The following is a 17,659-nucleotide window of genomic DNA, read 5'->3' on the forward strand; positions in this document are numbered from 1 at the left end:
TATGGCCAAAGAATTTTAGACAAATTTTGAGCCCGAACGAAGAACTTTTTTTTGCGGTTTATGTTCTATTCAAATAGAATTGCTGTATATTTTTGACTAAAAGAGTAACTTTTTCTGAAAAGCAATAATACCCAAAAACACTATTGAAAAATAATTTTAACAACTTACGAATTGAAAATCTAGTGCACTTTTCGATTTACTCACCCATTCAAACAACCATCAAGATACTCTTGAAAATTTTTGTTTAAAATAAATAGCTACTGCAATCTCAAAACACTACAGTAACAAAAACTCTGTTCTATTTTATTTCAGGTGAGTAACTCAATCAAACAACTTTGTTGGTAAGAAACAACTTATTTTGTTACAGCCAATTTATTTAAGTTATCCGCAGTTTCTCATGAATTTCCAAAGTAAAATTTCAATATTACATAGTAATTTATATATAAGGTATTGAAAGTTGGAGTTGGAAACACTGTCAACATAAAAAATAAACTATTAATACTCAAGGTTTTTGCAAATTTCGATAAAAAAAAACTTTTGAAAATCACTTTTACTTGTTTACGATTCAGATTAGTTTCCAAGTTTGATGATCTGGCAACACGGCTGCGGGGTATCACGACTTAGGTAATCTACCCACTAAGAATTTTGGCTCGAGCCTCGACTCGATTCAGGCTCGAGCCAAAATTCTCAGTGGGTAGTCATGGAAATTTTTCAAGAACTTAACACATTTACTAAAACCGGCATATACAGTATGTAAAAAAAGTATTTACACCCCTTGGGCACTATGCACATTTTGTGATGAAACATGTAAAAAATTTAAAGTTTGACAGGAACCTAGTACTACGTTTTGTTCAGAAACTCATGCCAAACATTTTGCTACAAAAAGCTCATGAAAAGATGATTTCTATAAAAAGTTATATAACAAATACTATTACGAAAATAAAAAAGGTGCAAAAAAAGTTTGTACACCTTTCGAAAAATTAACATAAATAATGTTATTTATTGACAAATCACCATAAATCCAGTCTCCCAACTCCAAATAGGCATCCTTGACTAATTAAAAAAATAATTTGGATTGAATATAAAGTTTACTAACTACTTAGTATAAAAGTTTATATAACTCTGGAAATTCTATATAAAACTTATCTAAACGTAATTTTGCAAACTTTTAATCCAAATTAATGTCAATATATTACCATAGAATTGCTAAATAAACATTTTGGAGTGGGTATAACACCGTTTTGGGGGTATTTGTATCGATAGAATAGATTTTTCGTTGGAATTTCGTACCAACCCGGAATTACGCCATAGGAAAATCCGCCGGCATCTGAACCGGTCCACAATTCACAAGTCAAAAACGTAGGTTTTAAAGAAAACCTAGATGTATGGGTATCAAAAGATCGGAAATCTTATGCCCTTTCCGATGCCACATAGGTTGACTTGTGAATCGTGGACCGGTTCAGATGCCGGCGGATTTTCCTACGACGTAATTCCGGGTTGGTACGAAATTCCAACGAAAAATCTATTCTATCGATACAAATACCCCCAAAACGGTGTTATACCCACTCCAAAATGTTTATTTAGCAATTCTATGGTAATATATTGACATTTAGTTGAATTAAAAGTTTGCAAAATTAAGTTTAGATAAGTTTTATATAGAATTTCCAAAGTTATATAAACTTTTATACTAAGTAGTTAGTAAACTTTATATTCAATCCAAATTATTTTTTTAATCAGTCAAGGATGCCTATTTGGAGTTGGGAGACTGGATTTATGGTGATTTGTCAACAAATAACATTATTTATGTTAATTTTTCGAAAGGTGAACAAAATTTTTTGCCCTTTTTTTTATTTTCGTAATAGTATTTGTTATATAACTTTTTATAGAAATCATCTTTTCGTGAACTTTTTGTAGCAAAATGTTTGGCATGAGATTCTGAACAAAACGTAGTACTAGGTTCCTGTCAAACTTTAAATTTTTAACATGTTTCATCACAAAATGTGCATAGTGCCCAAGGGGTTTAAATACTTTTTTTACATACTGTATGTAGAAGACAATAACTTTTTTTTTACTCATTGACCATCAGTTGATTTGCGTCAAAGATTGCTACTTGTGATATATTCAATCATATCGTGAATTTCTAATAAAAATCGATCCCGTAAACCGAAATGCATTCCCAAACAAAAGATAAACCCGATATTATCCATTTGCAATTCAAATTTTTATGAGTCCTCCATCGAATCATAAAATCAAGAACTTCTGAAGGACGCCGTCCCTCGTTGCTATATAGAGCATCGTAAGTACTTCAGAATGCCCTTCCAAAAACGGCACACGGCACCACATCGCCATCAATAAAACCAACAAAATTTTACCCCCACGCCATTAGAACCCAAACTTAATTGATTGATGGCCCCTTTTCCGCGAAGTAAAATCCATTTTTCGAAGGAAAAAAAAAACCTAAAACACAAACACACGTGAGATTGCGTGCACCAATAAATCAATAGTCTGGCCATTTTTCGGGGGGAAGGGTCCTTACCGGTGATCCGGGGCAGCTTCATGCCCCACTCGTTGAGCGTTTTTCCTGCGAATCCCGCCACTTCCGCCCCCAGGCTGAATCCAATCAGGTGAATCTGCTTCAGCGGAAAATTGGACAGCACCAGGAAGCGGATGAAACGGGCGATGAACCGGCCCACGCGGGGCCCATTTTGGACCGAGTTGACGTACCAGGGCAGCGCCGTCAGCGGGCTCCAGTCCACCAGGACCACGTTGAAGTCGCCGGAGTCGAGCAGGGCTGAAACGGGATGGTGCAAGGGAGGGTGGGGAGAAAAATTAGGTACGCAATCTATCATTTTTCATGTAATCAGTTTAAAACGAAACAAGAGAACCGTTTTCTAGAGCATTTACTTGTTTTTGTGTCTTGGAATGGTTTACCTATCTGCTATCCATTTTTTCGAATTTTTTGCTTTTTCCACTTTAAAGAGCAACTTTTGTGTTACGAAAGCTTTTTAGTTTGTTTGGGGAGAGTGGGGATTAGAGTGTAACAAAAATGACTTTTTGACTGCTTGATTGGACGTAACAGGAGCTGGCGCCCATCAATTTTAAATGGGATTTAACCGGTAAAAAAAGGTTTTTTTTTATAAATGTAAATTTTTGAGGCACTTTGACCACGAATGCGTTTACCAAAAACATCATTGCCGTGTAGGCAATTTAAATTGCAGCAATTTAAACACGCAAATAACATTCCAATAGCGTTTAGCTCCAAAACATCACTGTTAACACAAAATTTGAATTCAGATTCGGATTCAGCGGCCAAACTTACTATAAGAAAGCATACCCTGACCTTTAAGACATATGCTTGCAACATCATGTAATTAGTAGGCCTTGCTTTCGAATTCTGAGAAATTTTTAAAATTGGCACTTTTATTCTCACTAAAACTCAAATATCTCAGCTCTGGAGTGTCGAAATTGCATTTTCTCAGGAGAAAAAATGTTCACCAGGAAATTTCCAACAAAATGCATGGGTTTTACTGGGAAAAATAGGCTACCCAAAATTAAATGAGCACTTCTGAAAAAAGTTTTGAAAAAATGCGATTTTTTCGACATAAATCCGCCTCGGAAGGTCTAAAAAGTTAAATTTTGGTCCAATATTGATAGTGAGTAATTCTCTACGAAATCGGTCTTTTTTCTTCAATTTTAATTTTTGTATTTTTTAATCCGACTGAAACTTTTTTGGTGACTTCGGTATGCCCAAAGAAGCCATTTTGCATCATTAGTTTGTCCATATAATTTTCCATACAAATTTGGCAGCTGTCCATAAAAAATGATGTATGAAAATTCAAAAATCTGTATCTTTTGAAGGAATTTTTTGATCGATTTGGTGTCTTCGGCAAAGTTGTAGGTATGGATACGGACTACAATGGAAAAAAATGATACACAGTAAAAAAAATGGTGATTTTTTATTTAACTTTTTATCACTAAAACTTGATATGCCAAAAAACACTATTTTTAATTTTTTTTATTTTTTGATATGTTTTAGAGGACATCAAATGCCAACTTTTCAGAAATTTCCAGGTTGTGCAAAAAATCATTAAGCGAGTTATGATTTTTTGAATCAATACTGATTTTTTCAAAAAATCGAAATATTGGTCGCAAAAATTTTTCAACTTCATTTTTCGATGTAAAATCAAATTTGCAATCAAAAAGTACTTAAGTGAAATTTTGATAAATTTTTCACCTTCATTTTTCGATGTAAAATCAAATTTGCAATCAAAAAGTACTTTAGTACGTTTTCAAGTTAAATCCATATTTAGGTGACTTTTTTAAAAAAAAGTCGCAGTTTTTCTTTTTTTTTTTAATTAGTGCACATGTTTGCACACTTTTGAAAAAAATATTTTTGAAAAGCTGAGAAAATTCTCTATATTTTGCTTCTTCGGACTTTGTTGATACGACCTTTAGTTGCTGAGATATTGCAATGCAAAGGTTTAAAAATTCTATATTACGCCCTTTTAAAATGTTAGTCTTGATTTGAAAATTTTGAATAAATTGTTTTTGAAAAGATCGGAAAATTTCACAAATGTTTCATGTTTTAACATTGAAAATCAGACCAGAAGTTGCTGAGATATCGAAATTGAAAAATGGTGGGTTGTTTGGGTGAGACTTAGAAAACATCAATTTTCCTGTTTTTAAACCTTTGCATTGCAATATCTCAGCAACTAAAGGTCGTATCAACAAAGTCCGAAGAAGCAAAATATAGAGAATTTTCTCAGCTTTTCAAAAATATTTTTTTCAAAAGTGTGCAAACATGTGCACTAATTAAAAAAAAAAGAAAAACTGCGACTTTTTTTTAAAAAAGTCACCTAAATATGGATTTAACTTGAAAACGTACTAAAGTACTTTTTGATTGCAAATTTGATTTTATATCGAAAAATGAAGGTGAAAAATTTATCAAAATTTCACTTAAGTACTTTTTGATTGCAAATTTGATTTTACATCGAAAAATGAAGTTGAAAAATTTTTGCGACCAATATTTCGATTTTTTGAAAAAATCAGTATTGATTCAAAAATCATCAATGATTTTTGCACAACCTGGAAATTTCTGAAAAGTTGGCATTTGATGTCCTCTAAAACATATCAAAAAATATAAAAAATAGTGTTTTTTGGCAAATCAAGTTTTAGTGATAAAAAGTTAAATAAAAAATCACCTTTTTTTTTACTGTGTACAGTCATCCCACATATTCGGAACACCCACAAATTCGAAACACTTTTGTGGTAATTTGTCAATAGGATGTAAAATGCAACTTTTCTGTCGTCCCTTCTATTTTTAGGACCTTTATTTGGACATTCTCTTGCTATTTCTCTAGTAAAAATAGTACTTTTTGAACAAAAAACCTCATTTCAAGACTATTTTATCCAGGGCAGCAAAACACTACCTCCAAATTGCCTGTTCCATAATTGTGGGATGTTATTGTGCCTCCCACAATTGTGGAACACCTGAATTAAATTGATATTTTCACAAAAAAAGATATCAAACCATGTTTAAAACATCACTAAGCTTGAGTTTTATTGGTTTCAGAGTGTGAAGTCATTTTTTTTTTGTAAAAAATATGTACTCCTGGAGAGAAAAAAAAGTTTGTTTACATCGTAAGAAAAAAGTGTTCCGAATTTGTGGATTTCAAGGGTCAATGTTTTTCTTTAAAAACTTGATATAAAACGTAAAAATGTACAGCAAGTCTATACATCAATCGAAAGATCGCAATAAAAGCTTTCACATGAAGGAAAAAGCAAATCATTTTGTTCAATTATCGATTTTCTATGATTTGTTGAACGTTGACAGATCTGTAAACTGTTCCGAATATGAGGGATGACTGTATCATTTTTTTTTCCAGTGTAGTCCGTATCCATACCTACAACTTTGCCGAAGACACCAAATCGATCAAAAAATTCCTTCAAAAGATACAGATTTTTGAATTTTCATACATCATTTTTTTATGGACAGCTGCCAATTTGGCTTGCCCACAAGCAGAAGAAAATCAGTTCAATTTGTTGGGTGGTGACGCGCGGTCAATTATGTGGCATTGTGTGTGAAAAGAAAAGAATTTTATTTCGTGTTTCATCCTGGTTGGCTTGCCCACAAGCAGAAGAAAATCAGTTCAATTAGTTGGGTGGTGACGCGCGGTCAATTATGTGGCATTGTGTGTGAAAAGAAAAGAATTTTATTTCGTGTTTCATCCTGGTTGGCTTGCCCACAAGCAGAAGAAAATCAGTTCAATTAGTTGGGTGGTGACGCGCGGTCAATTATGTGGCATTGTGTGTGAAAAGAAAAGAATTTTATTTCGTGTTTCATCCTGGTTGGCTTGCCCACAAGCAGAAGAAAATCAGTTCAATTAGTTGGGTGGTGACGCGCGGTCAATTATGTGGCATTGTGTGTGAAAAGAAAAGAATTTTATTTCGTGTTTCATCCTGATTGGCTTGCCCACAAGCAGAAGAAAATCAGTTCAATTTGTTGGGTGGTGACGCGCGGTCAATTATGTGGCATTGTGTGTGAAAAGAAAAGAATTTTATTTCGTGTTTCATCCTGGTTGGCTTGCCCACAAGCAGAAGAAAATCAGTTCAATTAGTTGGGTGGTGACGCGCGGTCAATTATGTGGCATTGTGTGTGAAAAGAAAAGAATTTTATTTCGTGTTTCATCCTGATTGGCTTGCTCAAGTCCTTCCTATATCATCGTTGATCGGGAGGCACGACGTCGTGTGAATTGTTGCATTAAAATAAGTTTAAGTATTACTGTAAATGACTGTAAAAAAGTCCTTCCTATATCATCAATGTCGTCTGGGTAATCGTGATGAAAAATTACATTTATTCAGTATTTAAATACCTGTGCGCGAGTGTTTTGGTGTGCTAATTAGAAAGACCTTCCCATAGCATCGTTGCTCGGAAGGCTCGCCGACGGGTTTGTTATGAAAGTCCTCCCCATAGCATCTTAGCTCGGGAGGCATCGAAAAGCCAATACCTTATCCTACTAACCCAAAAAAAATAATAATCACGTGATGCTTGAAGGAGATGCTGTGGATTCAACGGTCTCAAGCGGTATCAACAAGTATATAGCGAAAAACTATGTGCTTGATGAGTCTGCAACTTCAACTATCGGACTAACATTCCTCCCTTTTGTTGAACTGCAGGCTTCTTGGGAGGGCGCCGGTATTGACTAATAAATTAGGGATCTTCAGAGGTTAAACAGTGAACGGATGGTTGGCTCCCACTGATCATTTTTGATTCATTGTTTAACTTCAGCTGATCTGTCAATAACGGAGTAGCAGCTCATTGGCAGTCAACCATGCTCATGCTCATGCTCATACATCATTTTTTTATGGACAGCTGCCAAATTTGTATGGAAAATTATATGGACAAACTAATGATGCAAAATGGCTTCTTTGGGCATACCGAAGGCACCAAAAAAGTTTCAGTTGGATTAAAAAATACAAAAAAAAACGCATGACCGAAATCCTAGAGAACTGCTCTAGTGCATCTTAATCCCTGGACAAAAACCTATCGTTTGAAGATAATACATAACTGACCGAATCAATTTTTGTATTGATTCCAAGCGATTTTAGAAAATTTGTTCAAAAAAATTACTTTTTTTTGTAAATCGACTAGGGGGTTATTACTTTTTCTTGTCTAAGAAAATATTGTTTCCAACATCATAATCATTTAAGAAGTGAGCACCTGAAATTCCTCGACATGACCTCAAAATGGGACAGGCTAAGTGTAGAACCGTCATCTGGGGCAAAACGGGACACATGAAGAAAATTGGGCAAATTGGGACAGCTGTTATATATTGCACAATATTTAGGCTAGGCCAGATCCTTGCGCATCACACCCTTTCAATTAATCCAATTGGGATGCTCTACCCTGCATTTTGTTGCGTTTTTTAAGCCTTTTCAGATGCATTTCAAATTTTCAAATTAAATTAAATTTTGCCTAAGTTACAGCCTCTTTAAGATTTTTGACTTTTTTTAACCTTCAAACTTAGTGTCCCGATTTGTCCCACTTCCCGTTGACCTAGCGTGCTCACATTTTGGAAAATTTCAGGCAGATTGGTGAGGTCCAAACAACGTCCCATACAAAGATGTATGCCCTGTTCGTGGACTCGCTCTTAATGTTTACCGTGATGTAAAGCCATTATTCCGTTTTCTTTAATTTGACATTCAAATATTTCTCCATGCAAAACCCTTCTGTCAGCACGGAGATCATCCCTTCGCCATGTATCACATGCAACAAACCAAGGTAAAACTTCGGTGTCTCCCTCTTCAACTCACCTTCCTTCATCTGTCGGCTGCTCTCGCCCTCCCCGCCCGGTGCCCGCTCAGAAAAGCCGTGCATGTAGATCACCAGCGGGTTGGTCCTGTTCAGGTGGGACCTCCGCAGATGTTTCTTGTCGGAAACGTACAGCACATCTCCCTTGTCACGATTTTGCCTGTAGAAAAGGGAGAAAGTAACAGCAAACCAACTTTTAATCCCACGGAAAGAGGGGGAAGCGGGGAGGCTTAAGCCGGAAAAACTTTTCCCCGGGTCTTACCTGGTGAAGAGGAAAAACTGAATATCCTTGGGCTCCCGGATTGGGCAGCAGTTTTCGCAGTCGCCCCTCGGTGCCGGGCTGTACATCAGCGGAAGACCACCTGTCGGAATGTAAAAAGAGGAAAAAGGAAAGGTGGTAAGGAAAAAGCAAAAGGAAGCAGATCATTAGCAAAGTGCCGTTGGACACGAAACTTTCGGAAGACGAGGACGACGGGGATTTTAAAGTCTAACGAGTCTGGTGTGGTGTAGCGTGTGTGTGTGTGTTTGTTTTTGGGCTGAATATAAAGTTTTTGTTTATTACTACTTCACGGAACTAATGGTTGCGGATTTTCTGGCTGCATCGAAATGCTTGAAAATTGCCGTAAAAGAAGCTGTTTTGGTTACATGCCTTGAAGAATGTTTGTGTTGGAAATGCACTTTTTTTAAAAATGTTCAACTATATTTACAGTCTACGATAGAATTACAATGAGAAAATACGATGAATTGTTGTGTTAAATGATTAATTTTCTGGGCCTTCAGTAAATAATGGATATTCGTATTAATATGTTCAAAATCAACTCTACAGGACCACAACATATTCTATTTGAATTAAATAATTTTTTACGAAAATATAAAAAGTATTTAATAAAACTATAAAATATCTTCTGTAGGGTAGGGTAGTCATCAATGAGACACTTTTGGTTTTCAACTTTCAACGATTTTTCTCATTTTTTCATCAGCATGTTTTAATGAGCTTTAAGTTACATTTTCTTTCTTTTAATGTGTTCTAACATTGACCAAAATATGAGATCGATCCGACATTTACAGCCAGAGTTATTCAACTGTCTCATTGTTGACGCACTTGGCAGGAACAATGAGACAGCTGGGGAACAATGAGACACTCTGTGAAAATCAAAACTTTTCTAGTAAAACATCATGTTTTTGTGTTGTTCCGTAGCAGGTGACTTGCCTTGAACATTTTAGAGCAATTTTGCCACCATGCAAGTTTAATTAACAAAAGTTATAGTAAAAAGTATTTAAGTTTTGTAAAATTCATATATTTAAACCAATTAACTTTGTATGTTTGGTTAAATGAAGTTAAAACTCTATAAATATGCCAAAAATCACTGTCGATTCATGTTTTGAAAGATTTACATGAATTTCGAAATGTTTAATGAAGAAAAATCAAAGTGTCTCATTGTTACCCATGGGCTGAAATGAGTGGGGAACAATGAGACAGTCCTGGATTCTGGGTATACTCTTAATGTTGGCCAAACCTAATGAAAGGACATTGTAGCCCAACTCAATCCCTATGGAACGTCGAAAGAAATTTGAAGAAATATTAGTTTTGGTGTAAATGGCAGGTGTGTTTTTTGTCCATAATTTACTTTTACACCCCAGAATCAAACATTTATGAATAACTTTTCAAGGGAGCGTCCATAACCAAAGCCACTATTATAGCAGAAGTGTATTCAGTAGATACACCTTTCCTCCAAATATGAGTCTGATTGGTTGAAACTACGACTTGTGAGAGCCATTTTATCATTGTTCCCCGTGTCTTATTGATGACTACTCTACCCTAGACGTATTTGCCATTGGTTTGTAAAGCAATCTTGATTGTTTTCTTCTGAAGCATTTTTTAAAGTACAGTCGACCGTCTGGCAATCTCAATATTTCTGTCGATAGTTTCTTCAGTTCTTTTTGAACAACATACCTACTTTGATGCTCTTTTTTCTCGATATCCTCTCTAACTCGAAGAACGCCTTCCTCGTTGTACTTGATTAACTAAGGTGAAAAAAGCTTTGTTCTTGAAAATTGTGAGAAATTGGCGAACTAAAACAAACTGAATTTAAACAGGAAAAATATGTAATGGAGTCTTCATTTTGCTTATTCTAAAAGTTTGGCATTAACAATAAGTTACAGTATGAAAAAAAACTCTTTTAGGGTAATTCTCCGCCAACTCACACATCAGTTGCCCCGACCCCGCTTCGATTTGCGTGAAACTTTTTCCTAGGGGGTAACTTTTGTCCCTGTACACGAATCCGATGTCCGTTTTTTGATATCTCGTGACGGAGAGGCGGTACGACCCCTTTCTTTTTTGAACATGCGAAAAAAGAGGTGTTTTTCAATAATTTGCAGCCTGAAACGCCTTTTATGTAAAATTAGACGCCCGGTTTGATGGCGTTCTCAGAATTCCTTAAGGTGAAGCCATTGATCATTTTGGAAGAAATTTGATCATCACTATAAAATATTCTGTATTAAATTCAATTTAGCGAATTTCAGCACCAAAAGTAATCAGCATGTGCCGGTTGTTGCCTTCTTGAAGCCACTGAAGGAATTTTTGATCGAAATCAATTGTGCTTCAAAATTTATATAATTTTGTGGCACAGTCATTGACGTCCTAGTTGGCAATCATTGATTAATGACGATTTCCATAACTTTACAAGGAATGGGATAATCGTTACCAAAAGGAATCAGCATGTGTAGGGCACTATTCTAAACAATTTGTTGAAGGAATTTTGTCAAAATATTGAAAGCGACGCAAAATTTATAACTTTGAACGAAAAATCATGACAATGATGGAAGTCTTCACGTTAAAAACGTATTTTTCATCGAAAAAACACTAAAAAATTTTAAAAACTCTGCCATTTTCCGTTACTCCACTGTAAAATTTTAGGAACATGTCATTTTAAGAGAAGTTTAATGTTCTTTTCGAATCTACATTGACTCAGAAGGGTCATTTTTTCACTTAGAGCAAAAATTTTCATTTGAAAATTTCGTGTTTTTTCTAACTTTGCAGGGTTATTTTTTAAAGTGTAATAATGTTCTACAAAGCTGTAGAACAGACAATTACAAAAAAAGTGATGTATAATCATAGGGGCGTTTGCTTATAAAAGTAACGAGTTATCGCGATTTTACGATAAAAAAGTTTTGAAAAAGTTGGCCGTTTATGGTCACCCGCGACAGACACGGACGACAAAACAAAGAGAAACGCAAAATGTAACTTCTACAAAACTTTTTTTTGTTAAATCGCGATAACTCGTAACTTTTATAAGCAAATCCCTCTATGTTTATAAATAATTTTTTTTGTACTTGTCTGTTCTACAAATTTGTAGAACATTGTTACACTCTATAAAATAACCCTGCAAAGTTGGAAAAAAACACGAAATTTTCAAATGAAAAAAATGTTCTAAATGAAAAAATGCCCCTTCTCGGTCAATGGGCGGGCTTCAACATGCGGGGCACGATCATCAACCGATCCAGCCAGTTCATCTGCTATGCCGACGACATGGACATTGTCGGCAGAACGTTCGAGGAGGTGGCTAAGCGGTACACCGAATTGAAGCGGGAAGCGGATAAGGTTGGATTGAAGGTGAATGTTGCGAAGACGAAGTATCTGCTGGCAGGAGGAACCGAGTCCCTTAGGACTCGCATAGGACCGAGCGTGACGATCGACGGCGACGAGTTCGAGGTTGTGGAGGAATTTGTGTACCTCGGATCGTTCGTTACGTCGGACAACAACTGCAGCAGAGAAATTCGGAGGCGCATCATCACCGGTAGTCGTGCCTACTACGGACTCCACAAGACCTTACGGTCTGGTCACCTTTCCCGGCGTACAAAGTGTACCATGTACGAAACGCTGATAAGACCCGTCGTCCTCTACGGGCACGAGACGTGGACGATGCTCGAGGAGGACCTGCAAGCGCTTGAAGTTTTCGAGCGACGAGTGCTTAGGACGATATTTGGCGGCGTGCGTGAGTACACCGTATGGAGGAGAAGGATGAACCACGAGCTGGCGCAACTCTACGGCAAGCCAAGTATTCGGAAGGTCGCCAAGGTTGGCCGAATCCGGTGGGCCGGACACGTCGCAAGAATGCCGGACGCGCTGGATGCGCGAACCAGACTATCAATCCGGTGAAGTTGGTGTTCAATTCGGAGCCGGTTGGAACGCGGCGGAGGGCGGCGCAACGTGCGAGGTGGTTAGACCAAGTGGAGGAAGATCTGAGAAGTGTGGGAGTTCCGAGTCGAAATTGGAGAGTAGCAGCCCAAGACCGAGTTCAGTGGCAGCGCATCTGGAGACAGCTCATGACCCGGAGGTTGTACGAGCAGTAAAAGTAAAGTAAGTCGGTCAATGTAGATTTGAAAAGAACATTAAATTTCCCTTAAAATGACATGTTCCAAATTTTTTTACACTCAAGCAACGGAAAATGGCAGAGTTTTTAAAACTTTTTTAGTGTTTTTTCGATGAAAAATACGTTTTTTTCGGAATTCTGAGTACGCCATCAAATCGGGCGTCTAATTTTACATAAAAGTTCCTTTGACACCAAATTTCTATCTCATCACCGTTTCAGGTTGCAAATTATTGAAAAACACCTCTTTTTTCGCATGTTAAAAATGGAAGGGGTCGTACCGCCCCTCCGTCACGAGATATCAAAAAACGAACCTCGGATTCGTGATCAGGAACAAAAGTTACCCCTTAGGACAAAGTTTCACGCAAATCGAAGAGGGGTCGGGGCAACTTTTCCCGATTTCGTGTGAGTTGGTAGAGAATTACCCTTTTATCTACTTAATCGGGACTTGAGTCTGAATGGGGACAGCAGGTTTTAGAGCACTTAAAACCTTTAAATTTGAAAAACGATGCACTATGTTTGTTAATCTGTATCTGAAACCAATCAAAAATATCTAATTTTTGTGCAGTAACAAGGCTAAAACAGTTGTTCCGATTCGCTCCAGGTGACAGTAATAAAAATAGACCACCGTATAACCGTTGTGCTCAAACCACTTCCGATTCCAGAACCTAAAGGCACAGCTCGTAACAAAGTAAAACCTGATGATGATGATTCAAGCCTGACCACCGGAAGGCATAGGGGAGAGTGGGGAGACTTGATCCCCGGGGAGACTTGATCCCAAGCCTGTATCTCGTCAGCATGTGGATAAAACAATTAGTTTTGTTCTAGAAAGTTGTGTGAAATTGACTAAAACTCATTGTAGAAAACAAAGAAAAAATTTAAAAAATGTTTGGATTGAGTTACACACATTTTTCTAAGAAGTGCTGCAAAAAACTTCCAAGAGATCTTTTTTCTTTGTTTTGATAAGTATAGAAAACACCCAAAACTTATTCAAAAAAATATTTTTCATACATGAATTGTTTGATAAACATATAAACTCCAAAACCCTTACGCATTTGACGTTAAATTTATCGTCATACTATTTTTACAATCAATTGTTTAAAAAAGTGCGTTAAGGGAGACTTGATCCCTGCATTTTTACAGTCACTGGAATCAGCCTCAAGATTAAATAATTTGGCTGGGTTTTCGTACATAGTTTCCTTTAGTATAGTTGTACATAACTAACTGCAGTTTGAACCATTTTTCAAAAGTTTTGTATACAAAAATTACCAGCTTTTGTAAACATGCTCAATTTTGGTCTAAAAAAGAAAATTTTAAGTTTTTAAATATTTTACATGCTAAACTTGTTTTATTTTGAACACAAACGTACAGGTTTAATGTGAAATTGCTGTATCTTATAGAGAATTAAAAGTTTGTATTAATAAGAAACATTTTGCTTAAGACTTCTTCAAAATGTTGAAAGGGGGATCAAATTACCCCCAACATTTTGAAAATGCCGGTTTAAAGTATTTTTTTAAAATGCTTGGCATTATTCGAAGAGTTTATCTGATGAAATACCCTTATCAGCCAAACATAGTTGAATGTTTAAGCTTTCAGTTCATGCAAAAAGATCATAGTTGTGTGAGAAATTGACAGAGTTATGTGCGATACAAAAAAAGGGGATCAAGTCTCCCCACTCTCCCCTACCCAATCTAGAAATAGCCCCAGCGGCTGCGGTGCTCCACCACAAGCTAACTTATGGCGCAAATCCTTGCAAACTGACAACACGCTCTCGCATGGCTCTGACTGTCCAAATAAATCAGATGACGACCGACCGGCAACGGATGTGATTCTGCCTTCTTCGCCGTAGGCATGCGGTGACGTTTATCATCCGATGAGTTTCCATTCTTTGGAACGGCCGCGGCCTGGCTTGGTCCGCCGCCTACTATTTGTCGTCACACACGATATGCCTTGCAGATGTGGGTCAAACATGTTCGGTGTTTTTGAGCGCTGACAGTTACTTGTGACAGGTGGGATATGGGAAGGGTTATAACAATGTGTTGCGAAAAAGCTCTATATAACGCATAAATGTGATCTTATAATGGAATTGAATGTGTTTTTTTGGTATCATAAAGATAAAAAACCGGGACCGTGGTGTAGGGGTAAGCGTGGTTGCCTCTCACCCAGTCGGTCTGGGTTTGATCCCAGAAGATCCCGGTAGCAAATTTTGGGACGAGATTTGTCTGATCACGCCTTCCGTCGGACAGGGAAGTAAATGTTGGCCCCGGTCTAACCTAGAGGTTAGGTCGTTAGCTCAGTCCCGTCCTCGGTGGAGCAGCTGGTAGACAGTTGGACTCACAATCCAAAGGTCGTCAGTTCGAATCCCGGGGTGGATGGAAGCTTAGGTGTAAAAAGAGGTTTGCAATTGCCTCAACAATCAAGCCTTCGGACACCTAGTTTCGAGTAGGAATCTCGTAATCGAGAACGCCAAGGCAATGCTGTAGAGCGAATAATTTGATTTTTTTTTTTTTTTTTTGAAAGATCAAAAGCTTTTCAGATTTATTTTTGTCGAAACCACAAGTTTTATCTTAAAATTGTGTGCTATCTTGTGACACGTCTTGTCTTTTTACATCAGACTTGTCACATGGTAACGCACAGGGGATGGCTTTCAGACATTTGGCCAGATGTTAAATTGTATTGAGTTTTAACAGAATGATCAAAATTATACGATTTCAAGCAATATGGTTTCCCCCAAAATTCACTTGCAATGCTTTCTCCACCAACCATATAATCCAGTTGCAGCAGCAATACGTTCGTCAACTGATTAGACAGCTGAGGCCTTAGGGTGCCCAGAAAAAATGACCCCCTGCTCCACAAGCGGAAAACGGTTTTTTGGGTTATTTTAAGCATCTGTGTAAATTTTGAGCGACATTGGATGAGATTAACCCATTGATACCCGAGCCTAAAGTTGGTGTAAAAAATGTTTTTCATACAAAAATGACTTTTTTAAATCGATAATAACTTTTCAGGATCGAGTTTTACAGCTTTGAAATGTTCTACAAAGTTGTAGAGCATTAAATTTTCATTAAGAATCTCACTTTTGGGAATATTCGGATGGAAGTAGCGTACCGTGCAGACCAAACCGTAAGAAATTTGGATTTTCCATACATTTTTTCGATTTTTCCCATACAAACTTCACCTCCGAGTATCAATGGGTAAATGATGACCGATTTTGCTCATATTTGGTCCAGAGTCCTAGAATAGGTCAAGGAACAATATTCAGCTTGTGGAGCGAGGTTTTGAGAAAAAGTCCCATATTCTGGGCACCCTACTGAGGCCTGCAGTGAAGGCGTCGCACGACAGGAAAAGCAGCTTTTCCTGTGTGCCAGCAAAAAGAACCTTCTGCGCCCAGGATATTGCAATACATTTCCCTGCCTCCTCCAGTTTCCCTGGGTACACAATTTAGGCCTTTCAGCAATGAACAAAAAATGGTGAAATACAATGCACATAACTATCACACCTGGCACGGCTGACGAGTTGAAGGTGCATTTTACGGTTTTTGTTTTGTGTGTTTTCGTGTGCAGTATAACGATTTCCGATATGCAAATTAATTGCATTAAATTCTAGTTTGGGGGGGGGGGGGGGGGTTGAAATGGCAATTCAAGTGTTTAAATGTAATTAATTTTATATTTTTGCTCTTATAAAGTAAACATACTTCAGAAAATCTCCCTTATTTAAAGTGAACCAATATTTTAGGCCAATTTGAAATGTTTCTCCCGGAAATTTCCCCTCCTCCTAAGTTAGAGCGTTATTGGGCATTTTTCAAGTTCTCACTTAAACGACTCTGAATGATTGGCTCTTTCCTATATAGAATGTTCGTTTTGTTTTCACAGCAGAATGGATTTTCAGACTTAGTCATTGGCTGGTGTTTTCGATTTCAGTTCGATTCGTTGCATGTCCTGGAATAGTTATGCTTTCGATATGAAAATGCGTTATTTTTTTCTAGCGAGTTCATTTAATGATGTGTTCTTTTCACTTAGATTGTCGTACTCAAACGCGCTGAAATGAATCAATTTGGTAATTAATGCTATTAAAATAGGAGTTCTACCAAATCATATGCTTTTTTAAATCATTTAAATATGTTTTAAATAGAATTTTTTAAGCAAAAAACCTAAACTTTTAGTTCTACACTAACTCTTCATTCCGCTCCACCTAACAAAAAAAAAAACAACCATTTCGAGTGAAAATGAAGAAGTTGCTCTACATTCTACATAATAAATAGAGCCAACACCTTTCGCCGACGAAAGGTTAATTTGTCGCTGGGTTTTCAGCGTTTCCACAAAAAAAACTTCTCACCGATAGTAGGTAGGTAGTTCGCGTCTAGGCTTTTGACCGACTTGGCTTTTCTACTATTTCCATCATCATCATCATTATCATCCACATTACAGAGCTTGGTGATATCTGAACTGGGACAGAAATGAATAGTGAATTGGGGTAAAAATTGCCATTTTATGTATTTTTTCATAAAATGTGTTGAAACAAAAATTGCTGATTAGTTTTATAAATTCGAACTCAAAAATTTTAATAATGATAATTTAAATACAGTCTGGACTAGATTATCTAAGCCCTCGGTAAAATTTAACATCAAATAATCGATTTAAAAAAACTATTTTTTCGGTCATTCGGTCATTCTGAAGACACTAAAGCTCCAAAACTTCCCCATTTTTCAGAACATCAATTTTTCACTTAATTTTGCGATTGGGATTACTGTGCATTGACATTAATTTAAAATTATTTTTTTGCAATTCCGTCGTGAAACTATTTATTTTTCCTGTCATTCTTGAACGACGAAATAGCCTACTTTTCTGTACCAAAAATAACAGAATCCAATAGCAACACTTTTCAAAATAAATGCTGAAAAGTTCTACTTTTCAGCACTCAAATGGATGCTGAAAAGTTGAACTTTTCAGAACTTGTTTCGAAAAGTAACACATTTCAA

At 36.8% G+C, this 17,659-nt stretch overlaps 2 protein-coding genes across 8 annotated transcripts in view; one reads left to right on the plus strand and one right to left on the minus strand.

The window, feature by feature from the left end:
- Positions 1-17,659, plus strand: part of LOC119766089 — a 125,339-nt gene that overhangs the window by 25,445 nt on the left and 82,235 nt on the right. The window lies entirely within an intron of this gene.
- Positions 1-17,659, minus strand: part of LOC6051162 (lipase member H) — a 74,936-nt gene that overhangs the window by 6,628 nt on the left and 50,649 nt on the right. For all 7 annotated transcript variants that reach the window (XM_038254844.1, XM_038254845.1, XM_038254842.1 and 4 more), the window contains 3 exons: positions 8,574-8,673; positions 8,314-8,471; positions 2,537-2,791 (listed from right to left, as the gene is read on the minus strand). In XM_038254844.1, the coding sequence (XP_038110772.1) occupies positions 2,537-2,791; positions 8,314-8,471; positions 8,574-8,673 (513 nt within the window). The remainder of the gene's footprint in view (positions 1-2,536; positions 2,792-8,313; positions 8,472-8,573; positions 8,674-17,659) is intronic.

Source organism: Culex quinquefasciatus, chromosome 2, assembly GCF_015732765.1.
Source record: "Culex quinquefasciatus strain JHB chromosome 2, VPISU_Cqui_1.0_pri_paternal, whole genome shotgun sequence".
In the NCBI taxonomy this organism is placed as follows: Eukaryota; Metazoa; Arthropoda; class Insecta; order Diptera; family Culicidae; genus Culex; species Culex quinquefasciatus.